We start from the raw sequence: 23205 nt of genomic DNA on the forward strand, positions 1-23205 counted from the left end.
ACATTGCTCACTAACCCCTTCCCTCCTTTATTTTGTTGCTAAAGTCCTTACACTTTCTAATATATTTTCCTTGTTTACTGTTTCTCTCTCCCCACTATAATATAAGCTCCATGAGGTCAGGAACTTAAAAAAAAAAACAAAACAACTTTGTATTCCTGTATCCCCAGAACCTGGAACAATATATAGCACAGAGTAGTTACTCACTAAATGTTTGTTGCATTAATCAGTGAAAGTGTGTCCTACATAGGACACCCGATGATGTAGCCAGAGCATCCTAATGTAAATGCTAAGTATCATTGAGCTGCTATCTTAAACAGGGAAATTACGTATTTTGTAATATATGTTTATCAGGGAAGCAGTTTTTAAATTACTTAGCATTAGATGACAGTGAAGCTTCAGGAAGATGTCCCTTGGCTTTTCTGTGTGCTGAGCACCCCGTCCACTTGACCTTGGCCACCTTGGCCGACCCCCACAGCCTTTGGGAGGCATATTTAAGTTCCAATCGATATTTAGGGTAATGGCACGAAGCTTCAACTATCACAAAAACAGAACTCGCGTTTGGGCGATGTTCTTTGTAAAGGGAAAAAAGGAACACGTTTTAACTTGGAGCGCCTTAGTTAACTGAGAACTTCAGATTATTTCATTCTACGCCGCACCCTCTGCTGTGGAAGGATTTTGCTGTCTGGAAAAAAGGCACCTCAAGAGAAAAGACTTTTTCAATGCTTTATTTATGAAAGGGGCATAAATCACAACCCTTCTTCTAAAAGGGGAGCCTGAAAGTTATGCTTTAAAAAAAAAAAAACATATGGGATAATTTTAGATTAAAAAGCACAGAAAATTTTAAAATTATTTTGATGTAATGCATTTGTAAAAAAATACTAAGAAAGAATTCTAGGTTTGAATCCTACCTTTGCCTTTAGTGATCAGGGTTAAAGGTTCCTTTCCCACTCAAGAGGGGTGATTATGGAATCTGGGGGGTCCTTGTGGGCACGCAGCAGCTCAGAATAATATTTTCATTAAATAAATCCTTACTTTTTCCTCTGCACGGCCATTTATGTAAGGAAGGAAAACAATTTTTTAAAATTCCTGTAAATTATGAAATTTAAACTATATCTACTAATACTTTTCTTCTCCTGAATGTTTCTTTAAAGTTGCTAGCTAAAATCTGAATCCTGTTTGTTGTGAATAATCATGATGTATGAAAAAATTCAGCTGTGTTTAGTTTACTTTTAAAGGCAGACCCGAGAACAACTTTTACTGTAGCCTTAAGACATAGACATACAGAAATGAACTCTCAAATCAGGCTCCCAGCCAAGCTGAAGTAGAAAAGTTACACATTTAGGGGTGCGAGGAAAGCATCTATTTAAAACGAGGGGGAAAATGTGTGGCTTCAGCCAGTTCATTTTGTAACTTAAATGGAACAGTGTATAATGAAGAAACATTTTGCCAAGAATAACTTGGTACAATTACCAGGGTGCGTTGTGGTCACAGACTGTGAATGAGGTTTAGGAGTCGGGTCCTGGCCCGCGCCCTGCCTCCAGGCCTCCGCGTCCACGAGAGGCCGTGCGGTCGCAGCCTGCGATTCCCGTGCATGGCCTTCTGTGTTCGCTGCGGTGTGGCACTCGGGAAGTGCCTCTCCGTGCCCAGTCTCACTTTCTGTGGAATGGCCATGTTCCTAAAAGTTAAAAAAAGGGAGGTTATTTAGAAGTCATGTTGACCCCTTTGAATCTCACGTTCATAAAACTTACACAAGAAGCATATTTAAAAGTCATGCTAATCATTGTGAATCTTGCAAATCTCCGGCTCCTGCAGTCAAAGCAGTTCAAGGTCTACAGAGACCAGGACATTGGCCAAATTCTGGGTGAGACTTGAAGTGGATTTGGGAGACAAGGCAGAGTGGGACCGAACATTTGATATATTTAAAATAAAATGCTAGGAAGAGGGTGTATAATTATGTGCGAAATGAAGGCACTTTGAGCATTTCTAGAAGAAAAATAAAAGCGTTGTTATCTTTACTAGGGTTTAAAAATTCTAGACTATGCCCTGACCGGGTAGCTCAATTGGTTAGAGCATCATCGTGATATGCCAAGGTTGAGGGTTCGATCCCTGGTCAGGGCACATACAAGAATCAATCAATGAAGGTATAAATAAGTGGAACACAAGTAGATGTCTGTCTGTCTGTCTGTCTCTCTCCCTTCCTTTCTCTCTTAAAAAAGAATTGTAGGCCATAGTAACTGTAATTTTGGTGGAAAAGGTGATTTAAAAACAATCCCTGAAATATTTTCAGTTTCTGTGATAGCTCGGATATAGCTGGGCCTCTCCACTTACTGACATTCCAAAAACATACCAGTAATATTTGTGGGATTGTTGGTCTCACCGCCCTCATAAACTCAATCCTGCTCAAGTTGCCATAAACTCGCTATTGATTCTACAAACGTTTTGCGTTCATAATCGCTCCCCGCCTGCACAGGCCCATGCGCCCCTTGGGGAAGAGATCAGATCGTACATCCTTTTTGTTTTCTTGTAGAGCCCAGCACACAGGTAGAGGAGGGTCTCCAAAAAGTCAAGTTGGTCGGTGGAACTGATTTCACTTCAGTCTCCCAAGTTTCACGAAGAACATTTCCTTCTTAGTCAATGCCGCCTCATGTACTTATCCTTGAGCTGTTGGATACTGTGGCTTCTTTCCCAGATGGTATAGGAGGATAGGCAGATACCAGGACACAGGTCACACTGCGGTGCTTCTGAGGGCGCTGGGGTGGGGGTCATGGGCAAATGATTGTCCAGGTTCTCCCCGGCCTTCTCTCCCTCACTCTGCCTTCCCCTGACCTCCCACTCCCCTCTCTAAACTTTGTCTCTGACCCCCGAGCTCAGACCCTGCTGCCCTTATCACATTCCTGAATAAGTGGCGTTGGGGAGGGGTGGGGTGGCTCTCTGCATTTAGTTCTCTTGTTGATTCAGTCAGTTATGAATTCAGCAAGCAGTATGGAGCGCCGTGTCTTTGTATGTCCTGTCTTCTGTTCCCGGGAAGGTCTTGCTTCTCTTTCTTTTTCTAGTAGAATCCCACGCATCCTTCAAGACCCAGTTCTTTGGTTAACTTCTTTTGGGGGGGGGGTGTCATTTTTAACTTTCATAGGAAGAATGTGACTGTCCACGGATTGTTTCTCTTAAGCTGTAGAACGCAAAAGGGTGAGGACCTCAGGCCTGTGGTGGTGGGCAAGGAATTGCAAATGTTTTGAGACTTTCTAGGCTTTGGTTGTCTTTGGATCTTATTAAAAGGAATGTGCCCTTCTGGAAAAACTGCCACTTGTGATTTTATGTCATTGTTTTTCAAATTCTTCTCAGGACCATTTCTCAAGATACATACTTTTATTTCACAACCCAATATAAATAACAGATGAATGTATAAACACATATAAGAATTTAGTGTCATAAAACAATTTTTACCCTTGCTGGAATGCTCTCTTGTATTTTATCTCATTTTATTATATTCTCTGCTATTTTGATTCTGTTCTATTCACTTAAAAGTACCAGTAGCAAGTCTTTAAATGAATTTCATGACTCAACAGTGGGTCATGACCCAGAGCTGGACAAACACTTCTGTAAGCGATGCTGCAGGTGCAAGAATTCTTGATAAAACAGGTGTGCGTGCTGAGACCCTGCCTGTGACAAGCTGGCTTACTAAGGTGGTGAACCCTGCGGAAAGCTGGGCTATTGTCTCCGTGGAATTTATTGCTTCCCCCTTCGAATGCCAGCCATGCCTGCCGCCTGAGCTCCTGTCCCTGGGCCTTCCTTGCTGCTCATTGTTTTTTCCATTCATCTGATAATAAGCATTTGGAAGGGGCTCTGCTGGACTGAAATAGAGCCAGTGGAGCTCCACAGCGGGCGGGCGCCTCGCTCTTCAGGCCTGGCCGGCAGCTTGCTCTCTGCCCACTTCATTCACAAGGATTACCCTCCCTAAGCACTGTTCCTGTGGAGAACAGATGTTCTCTTTGCCTGCCTCTTTATACAAATCGGTTCGAGTTTTCTAATGATTAGCAATGCGCTCCTTCAAGTCTTTGTATTCAGGTCGTGGTTCTGAGTGCCGTTCATTGATGCGAGGTGAGAGAAGCAGGCGTGGGCCATGTTTATAGAGTTGTAAGTTGGATGCTTGATTTGAATGCTTTCGTTTTAGCGTTTTAGGCATATTTGTTCTGTACGTCAGTGTTTTTAATGAGAAGGGCAATGAAACTGAGCCAGGGTTTCTCAGCCTTAATCTTATTGACTGCGGGGCCAAGTGGTTATTTATTGTGGGGGTTGTCCCGTGGGTTATAGAGTTCATCCCTGAACTCTGCCCATGAGATGCCAGTAGCACGACCCCAGTTGTGACAACCAAAAATATCTATAGATAGCGCCCGATGTCCCCTGGGGGCCGGATCATCCTGGTTGAGAATGGCTGCATTAAGGTAATGCCAGCTGTTCAATTAGCACTTAGGTTATTTTTTTTACATTTTCGAACACAAGTATCTCATAATACAAGTACATGGCTGTGTCATTGTTTTTGTTGACATTTGACAGATGTCTGACAAGTTAGGTAGTTTGTATGACAGCAGTAATTTGGGAAATGGATCAACATCAAACAGGTGCTAACACTGGAACTTGGAAAATTCCAGATTTATATTCATACATACTTATATGTATAAATACAAACATACATGGGGACAAAAGTAGTTTTACAGTTGTGAGTACACAAAACCGTTTATTCTTGTATTATTATTTATTAATTATTGTATTATTTTCCATATGAACTGTAAACCTACTTTTGTTCCACCCTGTGTATATATAAACATACAATAATTAATGTAATAGTTAATAAAATATCTGAAACAGCAGATTATAAGCTCTGATATTATAGTACATAAGATGAAATTTATGGATAAAAATTAACAGCACTGTAAATTTGTTTTGCATTTCAGTTTTTTTTTTTCTTTTCCAGTTTCACATATATTTTCACATGTGATTCTCAATCTATAAGGTAGGTAGGGTAGATATTTTTATCCTCACATTGCAGATGTGGAAAATGAGATTCAGGTGATACAAATAATTTGCGCAAAGACTTACATGCTATTTAAGACATGGAAGCAGGTCTTAAACCCAAATTCTCTGACACAAACCAGACTAGGATTCTGAGACTTATCTCCTTAATGATTAAAGTTCCCTCCAGCCCCCCACCCGAAAATAAGGGGAACCTGGTAGATATTGTTACAGCTAATGATGGTTTATCCTATTCTTATCTCTTTCCGAGCTCTTATCACTACCCGAAATGTTTGCCTGGGACAATGATGAGGCTTCTACTTCAGTATAAAACTCTCCGGAATTATGTTAGAAACCTTGTTGGGGTCTCGTGATGTAGAACTTGAGCTTCCCTATCTGCCCTGCGCGGCCGCCAGTCTGCTTTTGTGCAGTGTCCCTGCGCCTCTGCTCCGCTCCCTGCCACTGTGAGCCCCCAGCCCTCCGTGCAGCGCCGTCTGGCCCACCGGGGGTTGCCCCTTGGCCCCCCGCAGAGTTGCTCCATCTGCACAGCTGGCCCAGGGCCCGAGACAAAGCAGAGCGGGAGGATTTTAGGGTCCTTTGCTAGAAACTCCGCTGGTGCAAGTGGAGATTTTGGGAACCTGATACATCAGTTCAAGGCAGCCCGAAGGCAAGTGAAGAAAAGGTAAACCTTGAATTTCCTCCTGAAAGCTGTTTTGCTCTGGGATTCAGTAAGTCGCAGTGGCTGCCGGGATTGCGATGACATATTTGCAGAATTCCTCCACGTTGCTCCATGTTTCCGGGGTGGGTAATTGATCACAATGAAAAAATGTTCCATTCTTGTTTATGATTTTAGCTTAAAAGCTACATAGTACATTCAAATGATGGGGATTAAAAGGGATTTAGGAAAAGGAAAGACGAGGTTTTTTTTTTTTTTTTTTTTAGGTTCATGAGATTCTGGTCAATATTTTAATATTCTAATATTTTCAATAATTTAAAAATAATTATAGAAAGTGTGTACACAGCATACAATTTTTGCCAAGTTCACACAGTCTTAGTGCCATATAATTATTTATTCCGGAGAGACTTCACTTAAATTATCTCTTGGTCAGCTCTGGGCCTCAGGGCACATTAGTATACTTGATAATGCACTGTTATTGCAGGTTGGTATACCTAATGTGTGTGTGTGTATATATTTATATATATTTCTTTTTTCTATTTAAAGACATAGGGGACTTTTAACTATTTCTTTTTTAAAAAGGGGGCTCACAGAAAGTCTGTTGTTTAGATCTTTTTAGGCCCCATCAACAAAAGAAGTTTTAACTTGAATACCATCAAATTCCCTTCGGAAATGAATCCAGGGAACAGGGGTGCTGAAAATTTGACCTATTCATTGTCTTGCTTCCAGACAAAAATCCCAGCTGAGGCAGGACAGATAAGTATCTGTTCAATTTGCCAAACTCCTCGGGGACACCAATTCCATGGTTTCCCTCGGAGATGATGCTTCCCGTTAGTCAAGTCCTTGTAAATATCGGATGCATTCTTCTTGCCACATTTCAAGGCTGCTTTTCTTCGGCAAGGTTGACTGGAGATATTGAACAGCTGGTCAGCATTACCTGTAGGTAACACGCACATTGTTATCACCCCTCGCTCACCCGCTTTGGCTTTTCTGGGGGCAGCGCTATATTAATTACTGAGACATTTCCCTGTGGTTTTGTACATTGATCTTCCGGGCAGACTCAGTCAGGAGTGATTCCTGCGTAGGTCTGTGCCCAAATCAACCTCCTCACACATGAAGTTGCTCTCATTTAGGTCAACAGGTATTTACTAAATGCTTATATGTGCTCCCAAGTTGCTAGCCTTGAGTGACCAGTGCCTTGTCAAGACAGGGTCCAGGACTATGTTTTTGAAGTAGAACATGATACAGTAAAAAAAAAAATCAAACTCTGTAGTAGTAGTACAATGAGTTTTGGTTATCACCTGCTGCTCGGGTGTAAGCTTCCAACCCAGAGCCATTCGGTGGCTCTGAATGGGGCCTTTGTGTGTCCTCGAGTGCTGAACGCTGACACAGTGGGCTGCCCAGGAGCTTCTCACCTTCAGCGTGACCCCGTCCCTTGGTCTGGGCTAAGTAACCGACACAAAACTCACTCCGATCAGCTCACAGCGAGGGGTCTCAGAGGCAGCAGCCAGGAGTGTCTGGCCACATTTATTCAGCTCCCTAAGTTCTAAAGTGTAGCTCGTGTAGCTGGGGTTCTTGGGGTCAAGTTGCCTTGTCAGAAATGTCATGGGGCCAGCTTTCAGAGACAACTCAGCCAGTGACTCTCCAGTCTTTTATTCTTTTATTTTTCCTTTTTATTGAGTTTATTGGGGTGACACTGGTTGATACGCTCATACAGGTTTCAGGTGCACGGTTCCGCAACACATCACCTGTCCACTGTATTGTGTGCTCACCCCGCAAGCCCAGCCAGCCTTCCAGATGTTTGTGAGGGCAGTCAGCAGCAGAGCGGGCAGCCCTCGGGCCTCATTCGGTAGAGGCTGGTGTCAGTCTTCATGACTCAAATGAGCTATTAGATCTCCTGCTGATGCCTGAGTGGGGAATCTTGTTGACATCTATTCTTTTTTCTTTTTCTTTTTTTTTAAATTTAAAATGTATGCGTGTGGATAGTCTCAGGCAGACTTGTACCTTTGGCCTTACTGGAGAAACTTGGGTCGTGAGCCAGTGTTTCCTTAACTTTACAAGTCACTGTTGACCCAAAGAATCTATGCAACCGGCTAACTGGCCATGAAAACATGTTCAGTATCACTGACCATTAGGGAAACGCAGAGCAAAACTATATTAAGATGTCATCTCATACCCGTAGGATGGCCACTATAAAAGAAGCAGCAACAGAAAATAACAAGCGCTGGTGAGGATGTAGAAAAATCAGAACCCTGTGTGCTGCCGATGGGAATGTAAAACGGTACAATGGCCAAGGAAAACAGTATGCTGGTGCCTCACGATATTAAAAATAGAACTACCATACGATGCAGCAATCCCACCTGCGGATATATGCTCAAAAGAAGTGAAAGCAGGTCCTCCAACAGGTGTTTGTACATCCATGTGTATAGCAGCATCAGTCACAACAGCCAAGAGCAGAAAGCCATCTAAGTGCCGACCGGCAGATGAGTGGATAAACAGCACGTGGTAGCTACACACAACGAACGGCACATCATTCAGCCTGTAAAAGCCAGGAGAGTCTGATACAGGCTACCGCAGGGATGAACCTTGAAGACATTATATACAAAGTGAAGTAGTCCAGTCACCGAAGGACACATGTATGATTCTACTTACATGAGGGACCAGAGCAGCCAAACCCATGGAGACAGAAAATAGGATGGTGCTTCCCAGGGGCTGGGGAGAAGGAGACACAGGGCTGGGGAATTGCTATTTAATGGAGATCTAGCTTTAGTTTTGCAAGATAAAATAAGTTTTTGAGACTGATTGCATAACAACATGAATGTGCTTAACAGTACTAACTGTACATTTCAAAACAACTGAGGTGGTAAGTTTTATGTGTATTTTACCACAATTACAAATACTTTTTTTTCAGTTTTATTGTGAAGTAATTGACGTACATCACTGTGTCAGTTTAACACAAACAGCATGATGGCTTGACTACGTATATCGTGAAATGATTACCACAATAGGTTCTACTAATGTGTCTTCTGAGATAGATACAATAAAAGGAAAACAGGGAAATTTCTCCTTGTGATGAGAACTCATAGGATTTACTCTCTTAACAGCTTTCCTATATATCATACAGCAGTGTTAGTTACAGTCATCACGTGGTGCTTTACCACCCCAGTACTTATTTACCTTATAACTTGAAGTTTGTGCCTTTTGACCATCTTTGTTCAATTTCCCCTCTCCTCACCCTCTGCCTCTGGAAATAAGTTTGGTCTTTACTGTGAGTTTGCTCTTTTTTTTTTTTTTTTTTTCAGATTCCACATATAAGTGAGATCATACAGTGTCTGTCTTTTTCTGACTTATTTCACTTAGCATATTGCTTTCGAGGTCCATCCATGTTGTTGCAAATGGTAGAGCTTCATTTTTTTTATGGCTGAGTAATGTTCCATTGCGTGTGTGTGTGCACATGATACTGCTTCTTTATCCCTTCATCTGTCGGGGGGCACTTAGGTTGTTTCCATTTCTTGTCTTTTGTAAATGATTCTGCTATGAACATGGCGGGGCAGATATCTTTTCAAGTCAGTGTCTTCATTTCCTCTGGAAATATGCCCAGAAGTGGAATTGCTGAATCATATGGTGATTCTATTGTTGAGTCTTGAGGCTCCTCCATACCGTTTTCCATAGCAGCTGCGTCAATTGGCAGTCTCACTAACAGTGCAGAAGGGTTTCCCTTACTCCACATCTGTGCTCATTGTGGTTTTAATTTGCATTTCTCTAATGACTAATGATGTTGGACATCTTCTGTGGATCTGGTGGACTTTCTTATGTCTTTTTGTGAAGTGTCCGTCCAGGTCTTTTGCCCATTTTTAAATTGGGTTATTTTGTGGGTTTTTCCCCCTCTATTTTGGATATTAACCCGTTTCCAGGAATATAGATTGCAAATCTTTTCCCCGTTCTGTAGGTTGTCTTTGCATTTTGTTGATGGTTTTTCTTGCTGTGCAGGAGTTTTTTAGTTTGATATAGTCTCACTTGTTTATTTTTTATTTTGCTGCTTGTGATTTCAGCGTCTATGAAAAAAAAATTATTGTCAAGATCAATGTTAAGGAGTGTACTACTTATGCTTTCTTCTAGGAGTTACATTTGAGTCTTTAATTTTGAGTTAGTTTTTGTGAGTGGTATAAGATATGGGCCCAATTTTATTCTTTTACATGTAAACGTTAATTAGTCCAGAACCATTTATTGAAAAGACTGTCTTTTCTCCATTGACTGTTCTTGACTACCTTGTCAAATATTAGTTGACCTTATATACTGGGCTCTTTATTCTGTTCCATTGATCTATTTGCCTTTTTATGCCAGTATTATACTGCTTTGATGACTGTAGCTTTACACTATAACTTGAAATCAGGAATTGTGATGCCTTCTACTCTGTTCTTCTTTATCAGGATTTCTCTGGCTATTTGGGGTAATTTTTTCTACTTCTATAAAAGATGCCATTAGAAATCTTGATAGGGATTGCGTTGAATCTATAGATAGCTTTTGGTAGTATTGACATTTTAATAATATTCTTTTAGTTCCTGAACACAGGATACCTTTTCATTTCTTTGTCTTCATCTATTTCTTTGATCAATGTCTTGTAGTTTTCAGAGTAGAGTTCTTTCACCTCTTTAGTGAAATTTATTCACAAGTATTTTATTGTTTTTGATGCTATTATAAATTGGATAGATTTCTTCATTTCTTTTTCAGAAAACTTATTAGTGTATAGAAACACAACAGATTGTTGTATGTTAATTTCATATACTACAATATCTAAGTTATTTGGTTTAGTCTTTAGGACTTTCTATATAAAAAATCATGTCATCTGCAAATAGAGACAATTTTACTTCTTCCTTTCCAATTCTGATACACCCTGTATTTGTTTTTCTTGCCTGATTGTTTAGCTGGAACTTCTAGCACTCTGCTGAATAGCAATGGTGAGAGTAGCACCCTTTTTTTGTTCCTGATCTTAAAGGAAAAGCTTTCAACCATTCACCATTGAGTATGATGTTAGCTGTGGGCTTGTCATATATGGCCTTGATTGTGCTGAGACACATCATTCCTTCTGTGCCTAACCTGTTGAAAGGTTTAGTAATGAACGGATGTTGAATTGTGTCAACCATTTTTTTCTGTGTCTATTGAGATGATCATATGATTTTTTTCTTTGATTCTTTTAATGCAATGTATCACCTTGATTGATTTGTATATGTTGAATCACCCTTGTATCCCAGAGATAAATTCCACTTGGACATGGTGTATGACCCTTTTAACGTGCTGCTGAGTTTTGTTTGCTAGGATTTTATTAGGAATTTTTGCCTCTATATTCATCAAGGATATTGGCCTGTAGTTTTCTTTTGTAGTTTTGGCTTTGGCATCAGGGTAATGCTGGCCTTGTAAAGTGAGTTTGGGAATATTCCCTTCTCTTTGACTTTTTTGGAGGAGTTTGGAAAGGATTGATGTTCCTTCTTTTTAAATGCTTGGTAAAATTCACTAGTGAAGCCATCTGGTCCCGGGTTTTTATTTGTTGGAAGATTTTTTTTCTTAAATGATTCAATCTTCTTACTAGTAATTGGTGTATTTAGATTTCCTATTTCTTCCAGATTCAATCTTGGTGAGTTGTATGTTTCTAAGAATTTTTCCATTTCTTCCAAGTTGTCCAGTTTGTTGGTGTATAGTTGTTCATAATTCTTTCTTTACTTTAAAGAACAAAAAAAATTCACTATTGACTCCTCACAGCTCTGCTTTCTGTCTGCAGAGAAAATAAAGGCTTTGTGTCCTGGCCATGATCATTGCCAGATGGCAGCACCCCCAGCCCCTCTTCTCTCCTCAATGGCGGGCCTCCTGCCCCTACTTCTTGTGCAGTGTGGCCCAAACATGTGCTTCAGGAAAATGGTTAATCTTATTTATGGGGTCAACTTCTGTGAGCCAAGTTATTCTGGCCAAGGACTATTCTGCTGTGTTTCAGCATTTTGGGTTTTGTTTTTACTGCCTAGCCAAACAGAGAACAATGAAGTTTCTTGTCATGTCAGGGTGATGCTCCTGCAGTGTTGTCAGTGTGGTGAGTCTGTGAGCTGTTTTCCTAGTAGCGGTGACAGATGAGGCATGACTCACTCCAGCGCTTTCACCTGTTCACCCCTGAAACAAAGGCATGCCTTTGACTGCAGACTGTGTGTTGAGTTAATGGCCTTTATAAGACTGGATGGGCGGCTCTGGCTTCCCTTACGTCTTCCAAACAACCCGATGAGTCAGGCAGTTCACAGACATTTCATCTATTATTTTGACAGTGAATCTGTATAGAGCAGTCGTTTCTTTAGATAATTTACATTAATGCTTTGTTTTTGTTTTGGGGGAACCCGATGTAAAATGCTTGACAGAGGTTCTCACATTTCTGTTTTTCAGGGTCATTTCATGGACTCACTTGCTGCGCGTGTTAACCATGCTGCCTTGCTCCCAGGAGCACGTAAAGCGCACTGACCATTAATCTCCCTCGGAGCACAAGCCGGACTGCAGGTAAATGCAGCTCACTGTCAAGTTGCATGACTGTGATGAAGGTAATAAGTAAAGGTTTCAGTATTTGGTCTAGTTATTTTTGTTTTAAAATGCATTTGATAACCACCACCATAGAAAAGAAAGTCCATTTGACGTTGGTTTTGTGGCTGTACATTTTTGATAGAAAAGAATTAGAATCCTACTGAATATATTTGGAAACATAGCTGGGAGCCTCACCTACAGCTTTACTAAAACTGAGGGGGGAAGTTTTGGATCAAATTTCACATTGAGTTTGGATATACTAATAGACTTATTGGGAAAATCTTTATGAAAGGTTTAGAGATTCATTTTATTAAAATGTTTTTCTGCCCTAAATGAGGACTCCTATTTATTCTCCTCTTTTTCATCTCAGCCTAGATTTTGAGGACTTCTAGCCTTTGTGTGTGTGTGTGTGTGTGTGTGTGATATTTCTACTCTGTGTGACATATGAAAGCTAGAGTTATGTTATAAATGTAGTTTTTTGAGTAGTAATCTCCTATATTGGTATGCAGTAGATGTATCGTGAAAATATATCTCTCTGGTCATTGAAAAATCACTGATAGAATAAAAATATTTCCCCTCAATTTTTCCCTTCAAGAATCATTGACTCAAAGCCTCCCAACACCAAGCCTAAAGGAAGTCTCTGGTCTATACTACTTTTTATGCCAGTTCAATTTCTGGATTAACTCATACAACAAATTATGTGTTTAACTAGCACATGAGCATGCAATATTGTCTCTCTGGCTAATGACTTGCTTGCACAAGGTAGAGAACCAGTTCGCTTATTAAGTCTTGTCCCTGCTTCTCTGAGTACTCTCAGGCAGAGAAAGAAGTTGCTTGGTTCCTTTGTAAGGTGAAGATCATCCTTCTATTTTTAGAAAGTTGTGTCATATGGCATGTGATTTAGGTCATGACTCTTACTGATGCTCCTGTTCTTAATTTAGGTTAAAATGGGGAACTCCGAGAGTCAGTATACATTTCAAGGATCTAAAAATCATAGCAATACTATTACTGGTGCTAAGCAAAAGCCTTGCTCCCTGAAAATCCGCAGCATTCATGCAAAGGATGACAAGTCATTGCACAGCTGGGGTCACGGAGGCGGCGGAGCGGGTTACAAGTCCAGGTCGCTGGCCCGAAGCTGCCTTTCTCACTTTAAGAGTAACCAGCCTTACGCCTCGAGACCCGGGGGGCCCGCGTGCAAAGTCCCCAAGGGCAATGCCTACTCCAAGAACAGGACCAATGGCCCGGCCAGCGACCTGCTGGGCAACCGCGCTGCATTCCCACCTGAGAACGGGTTCCACTGTGTCGGCCAGGAGCGCGCGGACAACCACGTGGCCTCGAAGGACTGCAGCGGCCACCTCCTCAACTGCTACGGGAGAGACGAGAGCATCGCCTCCACCCCGCCGGGCGAGGACCGGAAGAGCCCCAGGGTGCTCATCAAGACGCTGGGGAAGCTGGACGGCTGTCTGCGGGTGGAGTTCCACAGCGGCGGCGGGCACCACAGCAAGGTGGCCCCGGAGGCGGCGGGCGGGCCCGTGCGGCTGCTGCGGTACTCGCCCAGCCCGGGCCCCCGCGCCCAGGCGCCGCCCAGCCCGCGCCTCTCTCCTGCCGACGCGCGCCCGCGCTCCAGCAAGGGCAGCTCCCTGAGCTCAGAGTCCTCCTGGTACGACTCCCCCTGGGGCCACGCCTGCGAGAGCAGCGAGGCCGAGGGCCCCTTCCCCGCCCCCGGCTCCCTGGAGCCCAGCCTTCACGCGGGCTTCCCACCCGGGGACGCCCCGAAGCCTTTCAACCAAAGCTCTTCCCTGTCCTCCCTCCGGGGGCTCTACCCAGAGGCCACCCTGGGGAGCCTGGCCCCCTCCGGGATCCGGCTCTCGGATGAGTCCATTGGCGCCCCCGCCAGCCTCAGCCACCGCGTGTCCTTCGCCTCTGACATGGACGTGCCATCGCGAGTGGGGCCCAGGGACCCCGGCCAGTACGCGTCGTTCACCCTCCCCTGCAGGAAGTCCAAGGCCTTGACCGAGGATGCTGCGAAGAAGGACACCCTGAAAGCCAGGATGCGCCGCATCAGCGACTGGACAGGAAGCCTCTCCAGAAAGAAAAGGAAGCTCCAGGTGAGTCCGCCCGGCAGCCGCAGGGAAGACGCTCCTTGCGTTTCTCTCTGTGAGACGGGAATGCGGGCAAACGGGTCCCGAGGCTGCAGCGGGCCGGGCCCGGCAGTCCTGTTGGCAGTGGTGAGATTTTACGTCCCCTGTTGCTTCAGATGTGCGTTTTCACTCCTAACCCACACCTTCAGTCCCAGATTCTGCTCCATCTCACCCATGGGCTCTGGTAGGAGCTCCTCAGCCTCACCCCAGGGCGCGGCCACTGTGTTCTTAGAAAGCGCAGCGTGGGAGAGAATCCCACAATGAGCTGGTCATCCGACAATTTTCCTAGGGCTCATTCTTGAAGCCCGTCCAAAAAGGAGGGGGTGATATGGCTGTTATTTTGGGAGCGGTAGCCTTCCTGGACTTGATATGACTTTGAGAAAAGTAAAATTTCTATACTTAAGTTGGTACATCAAAAAAAAAAAGTTGATGATCTATCTATATGTATGTCTCAGCACCTCCTTACGGGGGCAGCTCACGGTTGGTTTGGGAAACATCTTGTCCCTGAGAACATGTAATGGCGATGATATGATAGTGATGCTAAAATAAGAATCACGATGGTAAGAACAATACTTTTAATGGTTTGTGAAGCTTGAAGAGCGAAAAGAGTGGCTTGACCACCAGAAAAGAAAGGGACAATTTGCCTCTTTAGCTAACTAGTGGTAAGAGCTAAGTTTTTAGTTTATTGCTGTTGTGTGTTTTGTTTTGACTTTCAATTATTTAGAGGAGGGAGAAACCTGTTTTTAAAAAGCTCACTCTATGTCATTATTGAAGGGAATTTGGTGGACATTTGGTCTCTAGTAGAATTGCATTTTAACCACCCTGGACAGAAACATGATTATAAAATTTTATACAGCTTTAGGGGAAGAAAATAATATCGCTGCCCTGAGCAGATGGTTTCAGATCTGTAACATTGGCCACCCTTATCAATAGTTACTTCCTTCTTGTGTATGAGGTGCGCCCCTCCCCCACCCCTCGAATAGTGCAGGTTGTTGCCCTTTTCTCCTCCTTTGCACAGAGATAACAGAACAGATGGTCACCGTCCTGTTACCAACTCTCCGTAACCCTGAATGGACTAGTTGGCTTACTCCTTCATCATCACCTCTTCACGCCAAGCCCCTTAATGGTGGAGATTTCTTTGACCTTTTTCTCTCCGCTCTCATTTTCCAAACAACTGCCAGCAGCTGAGCATAAGGGGAGAGACAGTGCCCACTTTCTCTGGGGCTTCAGTCCCACACAGACAGCCTTGGTGTCCTTTCGAGTCAAGTGTTACATTCGCTGAGTTAAGCTCAACTGTCATCTACTGTGACCCCTAATTGATAACTGGCATTCAGCCAGTGATGGCACATCTCTTATTTGCACGGAGTGTGTCTGTCATCTACGCTGTGGCCTGGCTTGCACATGGCTCTGCTGAGTCTCATTTAGCGTCAGTTTCAATTCAGTTCAAAAGCAGACCCGTTGCCAGTGTGTATCGACCCCGCTGGGTCCCATGCAGGCCCTCCCTTCCCGGCCCCCGCATGAGAAGGGAAACTCCGTCAGTTCTGTATCACCCCAAGACTTAACTCTGAGTGATTTGTAAGCCTGTTTTGAGCACAGGCTGGTTAAAATCAAAGACTCTGAATTTGAAAGCTAGAAAAGACTCCCCCTCATTTTAAAAACGAAGACGCTAAGGTTCAAGGTGTTTGCGGGTCCTTCCTGAAGACACATGGCTCGTGAGTGGAGAAGCTGGGGCCCATGCCATTTCTGCTTAACCTTAGACATGTGCTTTTCCCGCTTAGCCAACTAGGGTGTTGTGTTTTCTTTAATCCTCATCTGAGGATATGTTTATTGATTTTTAGAAAGAGAGGAAGGAGGAAGGAAGGGAAGGAGAGAGAGAGAAAGAAAGGTGAGAGAGAAACATTGGTTGCTTTCCATACGTGCCCCGACCAGGCATTGCACCCACAAGCTAGGCATATACCCTGACCAGGGACTGAACCCTCAACCTAGCTATGTGCCCTGACTGGGGATCAAGCTGCCATCTTTTGGTGTATGGGACGACACTCCAACCAACTCAGCCACCTGGCCAGTTGTCCTAATGACCAGTAGTAATCCTGTTAGGGTTGCTGAATACGAAGGTAATAAACTATTTTGGATTTTTAAAAATGTGACCTATGAAGACAGCTTTTTAGTTTTGCTTGTGTTCCCACAATTGATAAACGATAAGGGTGAACAATTTGAACTTCTGTTGGCTGTACCTTTGTTTTTCTTTCACAATTTGAGGTGAGAATCTGGATTAGATCCTTAGAAAAGTTAGTGCATTGGAGCGAAGTTTATAACAATGTACTATAGTAAAGCAGCCCCACCTCCCAAAATGCGTGGTCTCTTACATATAAACTCTGTCTGCCGGCAGGGCTAGGGTTCAGAACGTCTTACCGTGATGGATAGACACACTTTAATTTTTTTTTCAAATGATGAAAATAGAGCAACCATTTCTTTATAGGACTTTCCATTCCTCTGGGGAGCTGGATCCTGAAAGCAGATTAGTCAGTGAAAAAATGTACACAGCGTGGGCGGGGAGGGGGGCGGAGAAGAGAGGGAGAGAGAGGGAACTTGAACATGAGAGGACTATGTGTTGGGGCCACAAACTCTCTACCCCTGTCCTAGGGAGACCCAGGTCCGTCCATTAGGGCAGGCTCGGTCATGCTGAGCAACCAAAAGGGCCTCAAACCTCTGCGGCTTAGCACAAGCCAAGTTTATCTCTCCTTCATGCTGTGACCTTTGTCTTCACTGTCCCCAAGACCACAGGAGCGGTTACCATCTGGAACATGACCAGCCGTTGTGGCCAAGGGGGAAAGAAACCCATGTGTTCGCTCTTCAAGTTCCACTCTGAAGTGACAGGGATCACCTCTGTTCCTCCTGCTTACCTAAAGCAAGTGACGTGGCCATGCCTAACGTGGAGGGAGGGAGTAGGAAGCAGTCCTGCCATGTGCCCTAGGGAGGGACCGGAAGTAGTGGTGGATAGCAGGATGGCAGAGTTGACTGCAGAGGAGACTTAGGGTGCAGACCCTGACTAGGGCACCTCTTACGTGCAGACCCTCACTGCCCTATGAGGGCCGCAGTCACCAGGAAAGTCTGCAGAGGCTGGTGCTCCTTCCTCTGTAAGGAAGGAAACTGGTGTGTGAACAATGACGCGGTGACACTGATACTCTTGCCTAGAAGGGGAGGCACGGTGATCAGAGTTTTCCTTCAGCTCCCAAGGAGTTGAGTGACACCTGGAGTCCCTCTCTTCTTTGGGCTCTAGTGTGCTCTGGTCATCACGTTCTGCTTAGTGTATGTGTGTTACATGGCGCAGCAGTGTCACACCCAAAACACGTGATCAGAGAATTCAGCTGAGAGCAGATGTAGGGACTTTCATTCATTCATCCCTGCAGGCATGCATTCATCCATTTCTGTTGCCAAGAACCAGTCCCTGGCTATTAGGATTCCAGATGAAAAGATTTAGAAATGTATTAGAGACTGGGAAAATTTATGTCTGTGTATAAGAATCAGTTATAAATACTAAAATGTAATCAGTCCTTTCCCGTTTCTCAAAGAGAAAAATTTTATCTTTGGTCGAACATTTTAAGGTTAGCACTACAGCCTGAAGCCTCTTTTATTAGAAACATGGTCGAGAGTGTTTATAGGTCATGTTTAAGCTCGGCATTGGAGCGCCTTTCTGACAGGGCTTTGCTTGTTTTGAAACACCCCATTATAGTTCTTGCTGAATATTAGAGGCAGCCTTCGTGTTTTGGGGGCTATGAGTCAGAGAGTCATAGTCCTTGCTGAAATCATGTTAATATTGTACTAGCTAAAGGCGAAGTATTGCTTCACTTCCTAAGAGTTTTTGAAGAATAACAAAGTGACCATTTACAAAAAAATCTTAATGTCTTTTGAAAGTTTCCTAAATGACTCAGCATGGCCGGCTCCTTTGCTCCGCTCTTGCATCCACATCAGTGTGTAAACACTTAGGACGATGAGCCGCAGTGTCAACACGAGTGGAAATAATGTTTTCTTTAGTAGGAGCCGGGTTTGGGGCTCAGTCGTGTATTGCCCCTGGGTATTTGGAAGTGTTCTTCCGTTGATGCTTTTCCTACAGAAGAGGGCAGGTAATCATGCCTTTGCTGCTTGCTCTCTGGGTGGAATTTCGGAAAAGAAAACCCCTCCACACGGTGCTGTATTCAACACAGGGCCATGAATTTGTGGTTCTTGACTCAGTTTTCTTTCATTTTTATTGTAATGGATAAGGAACTATAATGGTAAGCCCCTCACCAGCAGCTGAGCACGAGAGGGTGCATAGCACCTCTGTGCAGTTGCCATAATCTGAGCTCTGAGTTTGGAAGATCAGTATCCTTTGAGTCACAAGTTAAACTCACTTTCTGATGAAGAATTTAGTTACTACTGCTTACCAATGAATGACCCATATGGAAAGTACTTTTCTTGAGTGACTAGACCTGTGATCTAGGCATGAGAGGATGCCTTCGTGTCCTCACCTCTGTGCTGGCCATGTTCAGTACATGTCAGTGCATGTAGGCCTCATAGCGGGTAGTGGTTATTCTAGAAATATTAGTTTTATTTACAGCTGCCTGCCTCTGATTTTGTGTTGAAATAAATAGGAAAGCTAAGAATCATGTCTGTTATCTCAAGTGCCCAGAATAAAATAGATATTTAAATAAAAGGGTGAGAGTGAATAGTGCAGTCTTTTCGTGAAAGAAATTCCCAAATTAAGCAAAAGATATTAATTATGAGGGGAAAAAAACTGCCAGTTGCTAGCCTCTATCCTGTGTGGATAAGAATTTTCGGGTGCATGGTTTCACTATCTGAAATGGGGAAATTAGATGCTAGGGGTCCCCAGCTCTAGACCCGGGCAGGTGACGAGAGGCTGGAGGCTGTGTGTACCACAGGGACAGGAAGAGAAGTTTGTGCATTGCAGCCCTGAGTGTCTGTGTCTCTGCCCCTTGACCCTGGAACTATGACTTTCCAATTTAGCTTTTAAAAGGGTTCAGGAAAAAAACAGACTGTAAGGGCATGAATTTTTCCCTCCAAGTCTCCAGTTCACAGTTAGCCAAAAACATCGGTCTAGAAGTCTTCACTGAAGTGTTTTAAATACACTAGTTAATTTCCTGATGCAAAGCCTAAGTTGGCTTGAGGAGTGTCTTCGGTATTTTTGTTTATATTTTGAAGTGTTGACTCCCCTGGCTATAAATTGGGTTGGGAAACACTGTTTCTACAGTTCTTTCTGGTTCAGAGACTTAATAATTAAAGATGCACTCTGGGTTCAAAGAGTTGCTTTGTGGCGACAGCAGTAGCAGCCAGCGGTAGCACATGCCTGCGGTGTTTGGGGAGGGGATGCTCTGGACAGCCGTGGCCTCTGACGGGTGCTCCTCTGCATTGCTCCCAGGAGCCGAGGTCCAAGGAGGGCAGCGACTACTTTGACAGCCGCTCCGATGGACTGAACGCGGACGTCCAGGGACCTTGCCAGACGTCTGCCTCCCTGTGGTCCGGGGGCTCAGCTCAGCTGCTGTCGCAGAGAAGCGAATCTTCTCACGCAGTTGGCAGCGACTGCCTCCAACAGAACATTTATGAAAATTTCATGCGCGAGCTGGAGATCAGCAGGACCCACACGGAGCAGCACCTGGACACGTCAACCGAAACGGCGGACTCCAGCAGCGAGTCCCTGAGCTCCTTGGAGCAGCTGGACCTGCTCTTTGAGAAGGAACAAGGTGTGGTCCGGAGAGCCGGCTGGCTCTTCTTCAAACCCCTCGTCACTCTGCAGAAGGAAAGGAAGCTGGAGCTGGTGGCTCGGAGGAAGTGGAAGCAGTACTGGGTCACCCTTAAAGGTAAGCGCCTTGCTGTCGGCCGCGGAGGGCCCCTGGGGTCCTTGCTCCGCTGTCCCCGTTCCTGGGAACGCCAGTGGGTCTGGCACTGCTTTCAGCGAACGGGACAGGAGCTGACATTGAAACACCAGCGGGTTTCCTGCAAACACTTTCTCAAGCCTGTTTAACATGGCTTATGTAATCGTCACATTTATGGTTCTATCTGAAAAGCGATTGGGTTTAATAGTTATTGCTTATTATTTTAGAGGCATTTCTGTACCATTCTTTAATACCCAAATGAGTAAGCACATGAAGGTTAGTTATTTGGAATGTGGATTCTGAATTTTACGTTCCGCTCGTGTTCGGAACCCCGAGTAGGTGCTGCCGTTTGTAGAACAAAGAGTTTCACTTGGATTATTGGACCTGTGTCGTCCCCCCTTTATGAACTAAGAGAGTCTCATTGTTGTCATCTCAAATTAACACGTTGTTTTTAATATAAAGGAAATAGGAGTAAGAATGTGTTAAGATGAGAAAAGCTTCTCCCCACGTGCCCTGCTCACTGCGGGCAGATAGATTTGAAGGGACCTCAATGTCCTGGGGAACAGCGAAGCTTGACATCAATACATCGTTGGTTTTTACAGATGGAAACAGGGAGAGCAGCTTCCCAGCCCCTGGGATTTCTGCTCCAGCACCCTGTGACTTGTTCAGGGGGTTCAGAGTCAAACCTCATTATTGGGCAACACCCTTCCTCATCACGGGGAAAGCAGGCCTGCGGATCACCTCTGCAGGCAGTGTGTGCAGAAGGCCTGTGCCTCCCCAGTGCCCCTTGCTGGCTTTCTTTTGCCCTGACTTAGAAATTTTGAGCCTTCCTCCCCAAGCCTTGGGGTGCTGATGTCATTTCATAATGACCCATAAGCCCCTCTGGGAAAAGTGCACCTGGAAAGGCATTACCTCTTAAGTACCTTCCCCTAGCAAACTGGAGAGGTTATAGAACCCAAACCCAGCGTCCTGCCAATAGCTCCTCCCCTCCAACTCTGGATTTGGATCCTGTGACATTCTGTGGCTGAGGAAAGCATAGGGCTCTCCTAGTTTTGGCATCTGGGGACGCAGGTTCTCATGCTGAAGGATGGAAGGGATTTGGCAAGTTGGAATGATGGGTTGAATCTAGCCAGATGAAATGTTAAAGGGATAAGTTATCCTTTAAGGCTTAATAATCACATAACTACCCTAGTACACAACAAACAGGGAGATGTGGCTGCAGAGTATGACACGGGAAGACAATTTTGGGGTTCGATTTACAGGCCAGCCATTGAATGAGTTTCCGCTGGGGTGAGGCCAAAGTAAAAGAAAGTGTGATTTCAAAGAGCGAATGTGATGTCTGGCCACATTGTTAGAGATGTCATGCAGCCTGCGGCCCTGTCCGTCTCTGCTTCCTCTGTCCGGCTGGTTCTGTCTTTGGGGTGGGGCTTGTTTGTAAAATGATTCTCAGAAAGATTCTACCTGGAGAGGAGAGTACATACATCCCCTCTGGGGAGCAAGCATCTGGAATTGTTTGTGAGTCACAGTCTGATGCTGCCTCTTACTTGCATATTTAGACTGGATGTACTGAGTTCCATAAGGGTCATGTACCTGTTTATTTTTAATGTGAAATTTGTTTGTTAACATTGAAGTTATTCCCTCTTTATGGCTTTGAACCCTCCCCCGCTCCAGTGCCTGTCCCAGGGTGGTGGTGCCCTGTGATGCGTATGCGTGCGTGAGTGCGTCCATATCCTACTGTGAGAAGCAGGGCCATGGGTGACACCCAAGGGATTTAGAGCCATGCCATGTGGAGGTGACAGAAGGATCTAGGACTATCAAGCCTGGAGGAAAGTAAGCAACAGTCTTGTACAAGAGGCAGTGAATTTAATTTTGTTCACCAGAGGTCAGGATGGGACTTACAGATGGAAGACAAACTGACTGAATTTAATGTAAAACAAACAAACTACAACAAGAACAGTGACTAGGACCGTGGGCAAGTGGAAGGTACCACCTTGCTACGTTCCCTGCTGCCGGAGACATAGGGACAGAGCCAGACTGTTGGAGGCTCGCTGGGGGAGACCAGGCAGGTGTCATCTCAGGGTTCTCGTACCCCATCCTGGGAGCTACGGCAGGAACCTCTGGCTCTGGCTCCAGGGGAAGGGATGCTCCGGGGCTGTCTGGGATGATTACAAGGTCTGCAGTCCGGCCTGGGCCTTGCTGCCTTAGGGCTCGCTTGGAAAACGCTGCAAGGCCTCCGGATGAAGGGTGCTTTGTAAGTGTGAATGTTATCAAGCACACATGCCTTCCTTTCCTTCCCAGCCTGGGAACGGCGGGTGATAAGGACGTTTTCCCCCAGCCTAACCTTTTCCGTGTGGCTTTCTATACCTCTTTCCTCTGGGAATTCAGTATGTCGAGTTCAGCTTTCTTGGCTTCGGAGCCCAGCTGTGATGTTTGGACTTAACTGTTTGGTTTAATCTTAAAGACACATATGTGTCTATATGCACATGTGTTCATTGAAGCAGAATTTTGAAATTATCCCTGAAGTGTCTGTGTAAATATATATTGGAAACAGTGTTCTGGCAGGAGAAGCTATTAGCAAACCATCTGGGTGGCTACCTACCTTGAACGTGGAGGCATGCTAAGGGTGTAACTGTTGTTTAGGACTTGCCGGGTGTAATCCATTTTTAACACGGATGATTCTACTTTCCATCTGTGTTTTCCATTGAGTGGACTTTCCTGCGGTTCACCTGGGACTTCCTGGGCAGCTCCGTTGGCAAGGGCATTGAAGCTAGCCCTCAGAATGCACAATAGATGCCCGACGTCCCCAGAGGGGCTCATGAAGCGATGTCAGGATGCTGGTGCTTCTGCCCCTCGATAGGTCTGAGATAGGAATGGGGGTGGCGGGGTGGGTTGAGAGGATATCAACGGAAGGTGGATGTAGGGAGAACTGAGAATAACTTCTCCCCTTCGAAGCACC

At 44.6% G+C, this 23205-nt stretch overlaps 1 protein-coding gene across 1 annotated transcript in view; it reads left to right on the forward strand.

Annotated features, from left to right (window-relative positions):
* TIAM2 (TIAM Rac1 associated GEF 2) overlaps positions 1 to 23205 on the forward strand; it is a 120144-nt gene that overhangs the window by 5313 nt on the left and 91626 nt on the right. Inside the window, exons 2-4 of the mRNA XM_090280011.1 lie at positions 12107 to 12217; positions 13180 to 14346; positions 19796 to 20234. Coding sequence (XP_090136137.1) covers positions 13186 to 14346; positions 19796 to 20234 — 1600 coding nt within the window. The 5' untranslated portion in view covers positions 12107 to 12217; positions 13180 to 13185. The remainder of the gene's footprint in view (positions 1 to 12106; positions 12218 to 13179; positions 14347 to 19795; positions 20235 to 23205) is intronic.

This window comes from Furipterus horrens, unplaced genomic scaffold, assembly GCF_987537825.1.
Source record: "Furipterus horrens unplaced genomic scaffold, mFurHor1.1.pri manual_scaffold_6, whole genome shotgun sequence".
Lineage (NCBI taxonomy): Eukaryota > Metazoa > Chordata > Mammalia > Chiroptera > Furipteridae > Furipterus > Furipterus horrens.